The 11320-nt window shown below is 39.4% G+C and overlaps 1 protein-coding gene across 5 annotated transcripts in view; it reads left to right on the forward strand.

The window, feature by feature from the left end:
- The window catches only part of MTMR12 (myotubularin related protein 12), a 39085-nt gene extending 33542 nt beyond the window's left edge, over positions 1–5543 (forward strand). For all 5 annotated transcript variants that reach the window (XM_063128175.1, XM_063128178.1, XM_063128179.1 and 2 more), the window contains 4 exons: positions 89–261; positions 2010–2177; positions 2746–2907; positions 4552–5543. In XM_063128175.1, coding sequence (XP_062984245.1) covers positions 89–261; positions 2010–2177; positions 2746–2907; positions 4552–5142 — 1094 coding nt within the window. In that variant the 3' untranslated portion in view covers positions 5143–5543. The remainder of the gene's footprint in view (positions 1–88; positions 262–2009; positions 2178–2745; positions 2908–4551) is intronic.
- The last annotated feature ends 5777 nt before the right edge of the window (positions 5544–11320 follow it).

Below are 11320 nucleotides of genomic sequence, written 5' to 3' on the forward strand. Positions count from 1 at the left end.
AAGAAAGGGGCTTTTAGCAACAATATGTTTCCTTAATGTAGTCAATTAACGTATCCATAATGCTTTCATTTGTGTCTCTTATCTTCAGAGGAGAATGCTTCTGACTTGTGTTGTGTGATCTCCTCTCTGGTTCAAGTTATGATGGATTCATACTGCCGAACAAAGCTGGGATTTCAGAGCCTTATTCAGAAAGAATGGATTATGGGAGGACATGCTTTCTTAGATCGATGTAACCATTTGCGGCAAAGTGATAAAGAGGAGGTATAACAATCTAATAACAAACAAATTCCACAAGTGTTTTGAGCAAAAGCATATGGAGTGTACTTTCTAAAGGGGAAAAGAAGCTAAGAATGACACTGGAAATCCTGGATGAGCTCTTCAACTTTAACAAAATAGTTGATCTGTTCTTTTTTATTATTATTATTTATTTATTTATTTTAAATTTTTTATTTAATACTTAAACAATACACCAATACAAAATAAAACAATACTACATAATACACAATAATATAAAATAAACAGTTGATCTGTTCTTTAAGAACTAGCAAATACTGACCCCATGTCAGTATTTAAAATTACCAGTATTTTGGGTTCTGTATTGGAGAATATGGTTCTCTGTGTGTTCATTGCCATTGAAGACTTCCCACTCATAGGATGAAGCTGCTTTTCTTTCCATTGTGAATGAAATGGGCTAAGCCAAGGGAGAGTGGAGGTTCTTGTTATAGAAACTGGAGAGGGGAGACTAAGTAAAGCCCTTGCCCCTGTAGATTGTTTTTCTCATAGCAGTGTCAAGTGTCCAGGCCAATTCATTCGCTTGTTCACAGTAGCATCAGCATCACAATTGATGGGATGCTGCAAGAAAAGGAAGCAAGACTTCTTATTTCTTGGTCACACTAGGGCTTGGTATCGGGCAACTCTCCCTGGGGAGAGTATTCCAGAGATGGTGCACCACATTATAAAAGGCCCTATCCTTAGTCACCTCCTTTTCTTCCAAAAGCATGGAGACTCAGAAGGGCTTCTGAGAATAATCTTATTACCCACTCATTATTGTTTGGGAGAAAGGAAGTACCTTAATTCCAGGCTGTTCAGGTTTTTAAGAAACAGCACATTGAATTTCTGCTTAGAGCTGGTAGAGATGTGGGTTCAGCATGGCAAAGTGATCCATATGTATTGTATTTTGGACCTATGAAGGCTTCTTAGCAGTCTTACAGCAAGGTACAATAATCTAGGTGGGATATTAGCAGAGTGTGGATAAACATGCTAGGTTGAAATATATTTGTGGGATGGATCCCAGTGGCATTGACAGTGTTAACTTTTAAGTGTTTACTACTAATTGTGTGTGATTGTAGTTGTTTATATGTTTAAATTGATGTGTGAGCCATTCAGGGAAAACTTGTGGTTAAAGAGGGGGCCGGAAATTTGTGCAATAAATGTAAAAAGGCTGAGTCTCTATTTCATAGCTATAGCTAAAGCTGGTGCCATTGACTTCAATGGTGATATTAGAAAATAGCCTTCTTATACTTATTGTTGAGCAACTGGCCTTCATATACATGCAAACTAATTGTAAATGCAGCAATTGAATAAGTATCAATATTATTAGCATTTTTATCCTGCTTTTCTGTGATCATGCTAAAGGTTATGCAAAACATAACATCATAAACTTAAAATAAATCAAACATAAACATAATGGTGGCAGTATCATGACCTCATGCTGTGTGACTAAAACCTAGGCTTTAAGAAGCCTGTCTGAATAATATGATCTTGAGAGCCCATTTAAAAATGGGTAAACAATACAAGATGAATTTCCCTTGGGAATTGTTCTATAGTTTGGGAGCTGAAGCTGAAAAACACTCTTGTCCCCACCAACCATACTTCTGATAAGCCTGTGAGCAAGGAACATAGAAACCAAATGCAGATCCTGGGTAGGTTCAATCCTTATAAATGCAACAATGAATTATTCAGGGTAATCTATCCCATAATTTCTAGATTTCCTTACTTTTTCTCCTTAGGCACCAGTTTTCTTGTTGTTCTTGGATTGTGTATGGCAGTTGGTTCAACAGTATCCACCAGCGTTTGAGTTTACAGAGACTTATCTAACTGTCTTGTCAGATAGCCTATACATACCCATATTTAGCACCTTCTTCTTTAATTCTCAACATCAGAGAGACACTACCACGGTAAGAGAACAGTTGGGGCTTTGGGGCATTATAGAAATACTCTTGGCTGCTACTTGAATTTCTTATTGGTTTTATAAAAGCAGTAAATTTGAGTAGCAATAACCTTGATTCTGTACCAATTATAGTAAATATGCGAGTTTGTTTGCTTCAGTGCATAACCCCATTCCTTGCCCCTCCTGTTTGAAACCTCCTTGGCCTTCGTCTGGCTTCTGATACTTCACCAAACAGCCTCTTCACAGCCATAAAGTTTAGAAAGGTGTTCTTTAATCAAAACAAGAGGATCAGATATTAGAGTCAGATACTAGATCCTATGTGCACAGAATTGTATATTTCCAAGATTGTCTTTGCAATTTCAATGTCTTCATCTGATATAGAAAACCTTGAAGTGTGACTTTTATCCAGGGAAGGATGTGCACATGTTCACAACTAAGGCTGTGCAGTCCAGGGATTTCATTAGGCAATTTGAAATCTCTGAAGTAAAGAGGTCATATGTCATAAAGTGTGAAATGATGTATATTGGACAAATCACAGTTCTAGATTCTAATTCCAGCCTGTTCTTCTTTGACAGTATGGCGGAAGCCTTGATTCACAAGGGAGCAAACTTAATTTTCTTTCAGTTTGGGATTGGTCTGTGCAGTTTGAACCTGAAGCACAAACTTTGCTTAGTAACCCTCTTTATGCAGAGAAGCCAAAAATAGATAAAAATCAGAGGAAAACCACGCGTTTCAAGGTAAGATGTCCACCTCTTAAAGCTCTAAATCATTTTTTCTGCCTCTGTGTAAATCATTGAAACCTGTAGCAGAGATGGTGGCTGACAACAAAGTCCCACCCACTGCTCAGTTAAGCAGGAATATGTGGGTTTAAGCAACTATAGTTTTATCAGAGTGCCAAGATCAAAAGAATGGTTTAAAACCACACAATTCTGCATAGACATCCAGCAAACTAAATCCTTCACACACAGTTGCATACTCCTGGTCATCCTGTGCAGAAAGGATCAAACCTGACTCTAGTGCTACGCTTTGGCATTGTTCTTGAGGTAGTGAAATAGTCATATTTATTCACTCATCATCTCTGTACAGACAGAACTACCCTCCCTCAGAGGAGTCCACCCCATATTTTCTGTATGACACACTGTTCTGACCTTGCCTCCATTGAGCGCAGGGAATTCCATTGCAACTCTCATGCTTGTTGCTTTATTTTATACCTTGATATATGGTTCTCACAGCAGTGTAAAATAGCACTAATATCCATTTCTTGAATTGGATAATGCACTTTCACTGTCTTTTGGATTAATTTTGAATACAAACCGTATCCTAAACTATAATGCAACCCATTGACCAAAAAGGATGTGTCAGCTTATGATGAATGTGTCTTCAAATGACATTTTGCCATGTGAAAACCAGCTACTAAAGAATTTGTAATCTTAAGCATGCTGTGTGAATGTGAAAGTATGCTTTCCATAATATGATGGAGTAGGAAGTTCTTAACCAGAGCTCTGTGTGACTTTTTTTTGAAGCAGAACAGATAGTGATTTATTTATTTATATTTATTTATTTATCATACTTATACCCCGCTCCTCAGCCAAAAAAGGCTCTCGGAGCAGCTTACACTTGGCAAAAAAAGACATTTATTTTAATGAGATTTAAAACAATGATATTTAAACATGCCTGACTAGTGTGCATTTTGAATATGCAATTATTTAGTTGCAGAGATTTGACTGGACGTCTTTACTAGTTATTGAAATACAAAAGAGCCAGTGTGGTGTAGTGGCTAAAGTATTGGACTGGGAGTCGGGAGATCTGGGTTCTAATCCCCACTTGGCCATGGAAACCCACTTGGTGACTTTGGGCCAGTCACAGACTCTCAACCCAACCTACCTCACAGGGTTGTTGTTGTGAGGATAAAAATAGAGAGGAGGAGGATTATGTACGCCACCTTGGGTTCCTTTGAGGAAAAAATGCAGGATATAAACGCAATAAATAAATAAATAAAAGATGTGGCCAGTTACTTGACTCCATTCATGCTGCTTTTGCTTGACTACTTCTAATGCAGATTGACCTTCTGGTGCGAAGCAGTACAAACACTACATAAGTAAAAGTGCCTGATACAGTCAATTACTAAGTTTTCGGTATATAAAAATGCATAACATTTTTTTCTATGAAAATGAAGTGATCCCCTTGAAATCAGTGAGATGAATTGTGCTTGGCCTCTCTTCTTCTGTAATAGCTGCATTGTGTCTTACTAAAATCCCCCTGTGTGTTTTGGATCTCTTATCACTGATTACTTAGCCCAGAAACTGAGCTGGAACTGTGTTAAGGACATTTTCAATTTGTCTTTTAAATTTCTTAAACTGTTTACTTTTTTCTCTTTAAAGCATCATCGACAGCTTTCTTTGCCACTGACACAAACAAAGCCTCCTCCAAAAAGAGGGTTTTTTAAGGAAGAAACAGATCAGTTAATTAAAAATCTTCTAGGCAAAAGAATAAGCAGGTTGATAACTTCTTCTGATGAGCTTCAGAATAACTCTAGAGAGTTCTATGATAGTTGGCACAGTAAACCTGTTGACCTCCATGGACTCCTGCTACCACGTCTAGAAGGGCCAGAAATCAAAGTGTGGGCACAGAGGTATTTACGATGGATCCCTGAAGCTCAGCTCCCTGGTGGCGGCACAGTTGCTACTGCAACAAAAATCTTGGATGTGATGGAGGATGTGCGCAGCTTGCAGAAGAAAACAGAGGAAAAACAAAGTCAGATTGTCTCTGAAGAAGATGCCGAAACATCTCCCTTCCAGAGAAATCCTGCTCGCTTGTCATCCTTATTTCCATTTGCGATGCTTCAAAGACATTCCCTCAAACCAGTTTTACCTACCAGCACTTGGAAAGACTTGGAAGGTGAGGAAGACTTGGCCAGGAGAGATGACGAGTATGTGGATATAAGTGGTGATTGTGACACTTCCCAACTGTAGAAATGAAAGAACTGGCACACTTCTATCTAAATGCCTGCATAAAATTGATTTCCTAGCGGCGGGCTTTTCCTCTTGGCTGTATTCTGGCTATTGCTGACTGGAGAAACTTTAACCATAGGAAGATCCGCTCCGCACTTGAACACAAATATATTTTTCAGATGCATTTTGATCAAGCATTTTAATCGATCCTTACTCCCATGGTTAATGGCATATAGCTGTGTTTTGTGTGACCCAATTGAAAAATAAAGTAAAACAATCCAGATTTTCCTGCTGGAGGAATGGTTGGGGTGGGGGGATGATTTTTGCAGATTGCAGGAGGAAGGGGAATTGGCAAAAATGGCCTCTTCTCCTTCCTCCCGCAGGAGCTTCTGAATCAACCTCGAAAATACAAGATCATGGGGGTAAATAAAGTATTGGGGCACAGAAAGTATAAGAGCCTGCTTGCTCAAGTATTAAAGGCTGGTGTTCTCAGAAATATCCACTTGTATTGGAAAATGGCCTAGAGATGGATATAGACTGTTCTTGTTGTGTCTTAAAATGCATAGAAAGAGTTGCACTATTTGGTAAAACAGAACTTTCTAATCAGATCGTTTTTAAAAGACTTGAATTTGCCATGTTCATGTCTTTTTCCTTTTTAAATTCAATCTGGAGAAAGAATTTGAATCTATCATGCATCCTACTTGTTCTGATCATCCATTTTCTGCAGAATTATAACTCATAGCGATAGCTTAATGAAGCTGGTTGTCTTAAGCTCTTAGTGTTGGCAATTTAAGGTCACAATCTCTTCTCTGCCTTATTAGTCTATTTTTCCATCATATCTATTTGGCTGGCTTGGTATATGAAGTCTTTACTGCCAGGTATAAGAAGGGGTAGAACTTTTGAATAGGTTGCTCATACTGACCTTCCTCACTAATGCCAGTAACTTGCACTGAGTATCAAGTCCTGTTAAAAAGGGCAACTAAAGAGCTGTATTCAGCTGTGAAACTGGATTTGTCATCCAGTACTACTGCTTTTTATAAGCATGGTGTTAAAGCTAACTATGAATATAAGAAGTTTGAGAATTGGAATTGGGTTGGCATAAGAGCACCTCAGTTATAAAAGCCATATGGAAAATGTCTATTAAATCTTGTCTGCCTATTCTAAACCAATTATCTACTCTGAAAATAGACTTAATATGCATAAAGCCTGAAGTTGCCCACAAATTTGACTCGAACAAGCCTTCCTTTTTGGAGGGTTGGAACTTAATTGATATAGTGTGTAACTGATTATTGAACTGCCTACCTGTGAGTCTGGGTGTAATTCTTAAGCATTGCCCTGGATTAGATCCAGGTGTGGCAAGTTAAATCTGCTTGTTCTTCAAGTTGTATTGGGAGCTAAGATTAGTGTCCCAATACAAATTGGTATAGATGAATGCCAAATGGAAACCTCCAAAGTCCATGTTGCCTTATGAATTTTGCTACTGTGAGCTCCTTGAGCTTTCCGTATTTTTGAAACACAATACTTGTATGAGCCTCCTGAAAGTTAGCATTACACACACTTTTTTCCTTCAAATGTCTTTAGCATGTAATTTCTTTATAGTTCAGATACTTTATAACTGCTTGGATTAGGATTTAAATTCACCTTTAAAAAACACTAACAATGCAGAGGCTTTTTAAAGCATTGTTTTCTTTGCTAGCTAAACTGTTGTAAATATATTGATCATGAAAATATATTTATATTTAAGCTATCAAGTATTGTGTATCTAAAGGAAACTCAGATGGATATATGGAAGGATTTTTATGATAATTTATGGAATTGCTCTACGCTTACAAGAACAGGCATGGTATTAAGATGATTATCAGAATGCAGCTCTGTATGAATGGAAATATATTTAATTTACTGTACTGATTTTTTCAGGAATTCTGTTTATACCTCCCAGTTTTTACACTGAATTACAAGCTTTGCTTTAATAATACTTAAGGAAAAATCTTCCTGTTTAACTCTTAATAGACTATTTGGACTAATGTATTTGTTAATAAAAGTACTTTTACTATTTTTAACATGGAAAATCATCTTTGAATCAAAACGGTTGAAAGTGCTGTGTTCCTTGCTTGTTCTTGTGGTACAATGCCTTTGTGACCAGCTTCAGTGTCATTCCTTATCACAATAATGAAATAGAAGCAGAGATCCATGGGAACATAAGAAGCAGTCTTCCGCTGAGTAAGTCAGTCCATTGAATCCAGCTAACCCAGTACCATCTACTATCTATCCAAGATCTCTTGCTAGAAATCCCAGGGATTGAACCTAGGAACTCGTGCATTCAAAGTATGTGCTCTACCACCGAGCTATGGCTTCTCCCACATTGTCAGAATCACATTGCACGAAGAAAAATACCTCACCTCAGAAGAATAAAATGTACGGAACACTTAGATGGGCTCTTTGAAGAAACTGACCATACTATATATATTCCTGAGGATTGCAGAATGCCCTTCTCACATTTCTATAATGGTATACCTCAACAGATTACATTAGTTTGCAAAGAATCTATTCTATTGCTCATATAGCAATGTTTAATTCTGTTTATTAACTTAGTTCTGTTGCAACTTCTTACTTGTACTGGGCACAATACACCAATTTCTCCTCTTAAGCTAGGCCCACTGAAGTTCTAGTAGCTTGGCATGGCTTCTATTGTTATATACCTATTTTGACTTTTAAAAGATTGAGAAACAATTATAGATCAATAGAATTTTCGAGATAAATTTCAAAATATGCCAAAATTAAACCTGTTGAACTGCGTATTTTTTGCAATTGAAATGTAAACCCCAAAATATGCCAAAATTAAACCTGTTGAACTGCGTATTTTTTGCAATTGAAATGTAAACCCCTATACTAATATATTTAGCATTAGATGTGTCATGCTAACTATTTCCCAGTTTAAGTATAATTACATTAAGGATCACAAACGGTGTGTTAAGTAGGGCTGTGCAGGATTTGGATTACAAAAGCATGGTGGCCACTTTGTGTGCAATCCACCATTTTCTGCACAGCCCTAGTATGAAGAGAGAAAAAGGTCCTACAGCTCCCAGCATGCATTGCAGTAGGGGTGTGCACGGACCCCCCGATCCGCTTCTCTTCCAGATCCGCAATTTGCTGATCGGGCCGCTTTGCTCCGCCCCGGATCTGGATTGGAGCTCCGCTTTTCCCCCCCATAGGCTTGCATTGAAATCCAAAAAAGTCTACAACTTTTTTTCTGTTAGAAACCTCAAGTTTAGCACCATGACACCTCATGGACATATACACATGCATGCCAAGCCTCAAGCCGATCCAAGCGTCCCCTGATTTTTGGGGAATTTATGAAAATCGGACAACCCAGTATCTCAGGGATTTAAAGCTGCAGACAGGGGGCATTTCAAAGGAAATCCCAACATGCCATTAATTGGGAAGTAGATAAACCTATATGAATCTTCTTCCACACTTGAAAAATTGATTTGGAACTTCCAAAAGTCTAAGTGAGCGCAGGAAGGACTTATCCCCTGAGTCAAAGCAAGACACACAAAAACCATCCCTGAGAGGTGGGCAGGGGAGGAGGAAGGGAAGGCAGGCAGGCAGCAGACATTTCTGGGGGCACAAGGAAGTGAGCCAAGGATAGTTTCAAAGCCAGTAATGCAAACCAACCCTGTGAGGAGGGAGCAGCACAGAGAGATGCCTTTTCTTTTGCATCCCATAACTAGGAGGCTAGGGGGATAAGAATAAAGCTTTGTGATCCTTGCTTCAGAGTTGATTGACTGCACTGTGATCACAGCCATTATTAAACAACAACAACAACAATAGTAACGTTAATAATAGCAGTACTAATTAATATTAATAGCAATAATAATAACAACAATAAGGAGTTGAACCACAATGAAAGCCTGCCTGACTTCACTGAAGAGGAAAAGCCAGGAGAGCTTGGGCTATGGGGTGTAAATATAAAATGGAATAAATAAATAAATAAATAAACAAAGGAGGGGTGGAATTAAAAGCAGCAGTGGTGCTGAATAAACAACAAGAATAATTTTTTTTAAAAGGCTATATCTGTCTTTTACCAGTAAGAGGGAAGTGGATGTGCCCAGGGGGAGGGGGAATTAATTATGCCAATTTGACTGTCTCTGTCTAGGGACCAGTCTTTAAGAAGCGACCTGCCACTTCAACTCATGACAGGCATTAGCTTCAGTCTCTCTCCACTGGGTTACACTTTGGAGGGCTCTGATGACCCTCCAGGGTGGGAAAGTGTGTGCACTGGGCACATCCACATGCCCTAGGGGACCTCATCCTCTTGCACCACATCTATTCAGTTGTTCACCAAGGTTAGGGTGGGTAGCAGTGCTGTGTTTCCTATCTGTTATTTATTTGCTTAGTATATGATTTCAGGTTGTGTTTGTGCATTTGGTGGGGCTACTGTTTTAAAAAACACTGGGAAAAGTCCGTTCACAGACTAAGAAAGAAGTTTCCCAATATCCCAAGTTACCCATTTTGCCTATCCCCTCCTCCAACTTTGGGATCATGTGATCATGACTCTGCCTCTCAGCACTTCAAAAAGGTACCTCTCCCGCTTTTTTTACCCGATTTTTCCAAAAATTATAGCAAGCGAGCCGCACCACGCAGAGAGCTGAGAGTAGGCTCAAAATGACCCCCAGCCACAACTCTCTAAGCACAAGAAGTTTCAGAAAGATAGCTTAAAAACAACACAGTTATCCCCTATTCTTTTCCGCAATGCAATCCTATGGGCGAAATTTTTCAAAATGGCGATCGGAGCGCTCCGTGAAAAGAGAAGCACTCCGCCTATGGGCGCTTCTCTTCACCTTGCTTCTAAGGGTCCGCGGTCCGCTTCTACTCCGCCTCTGGACAAGGTGGAGCAGGCCAATTCGCTTCTGATTCTCTGATGCTAATCGGAGCGGAGCACATGCCTACATTGCAGCTAATCAGAGGGCAGCATTTTCTTCTCCATGACAATAATTGGCAAAGCTGTGAATGGGCTGTGCAGAAAATGGCAAATCACACAAAAAATGGCCGCCGTGCTTCAGAATTCTGAATCTTGCACAGCTCTAGTGTTAAGATGTTAATTATGGTTTAGTGAGCTGTGGAAGAGCTTAGCCTCCCCCATGTTTATGCACTTCACACTCCCTCTCCCAGAATGAGTTCAGAAGTTTTCACTTCAGCCTTTGGTTAAGCATAGCCTGCTGTCTGACCTTAGCGAACTAGTTAACTGCAACTGTAGTTTGTGTCCAGCCAGCTTCAAATCATGGTTTATGATTTGATAGCCATAGTTATTCTGCCTGGGGGAAGCTAGGCTCATTCAGATCTTGTTTAAACCATAGCTTCTGAATCTCTGTTTAGCATGATATCCAAGCACAGGTGTGTATATCGGTGTGGTGAACACCTTGCATGTCTTTTACTGATACTTTCAGTCTTGAAATATGTTTGAGATTGTATCAATGGCATAAGTTATCTCATTGCAAACAAAGGCAAGGGCCTCAATAGGATTGCTGACTAAACCTATTGGAAAATCCCCTAGAGACCCTAGAAATCTGTCTTGATTTATTAGTCTTCAGGGACAGAGCACAGAGTTCAGTCCCCCAACCCTGCAGAAGGTTACAGGTAACCTGAAACCACACCTGATCAGTAATGATCTGTCCATGCCAACAGTCTCCTACCAACAGACCATTTCCCCTAAAACCAGTTTCTGAGGTCGAGGTTCCGTGCAGGCGCAGAGCCCATATGTGTGAATGCACAGATGACCACTCAAAGAATGACAGTTAACAGGTAAGCAACCTGTCTTATTTAAATATCACCCCATTTTATTTACCAGCAACCCTTGGGGTGATGTAAACTATGCGAGCAGAGTTCATGCAGGAGTGAAACGGGTGAAGGAGAGAAATTCGGACCTCAAACTAGTATGCAATGCCTCCAACCCACCAGGATTCCTGTTCCCTGAAAGGGGTGGGGTGGGGAACCAGTGAGTAACTTATAAATAATAACTAGGATTCATTTAACAAGGAAGGGGAAAGGGGTGGCGGAAGCAAAAAAGGAACGTTCAAATGAATAAACAGTATAAAGTAAGTCTCTAAACAATAACATGGAAGGAGTGGACTTCAATAGTTATATGGCCTACAAATGTGGGTTATTATTTTTAAAGACCTGTCTAGCTGTCCTGTTCAGG

This window comes from Elgaria multicarinata, chromosome 6 (genome assembly GCF_023053635.1).
Source record: "Elgaria multicarinata webbii isolate HBS135686 ecotype San Diego chromosome 6, rElgMul1.1.pri, whole genome shotgun sequence".
In the NCBI taxonomy this organism is placed as follows: Eukaryota; Metazoa; Chordata; class Lepidosauria; order Squamata; family Anguidae; genus Elgaria; species Elgaria multicarinata.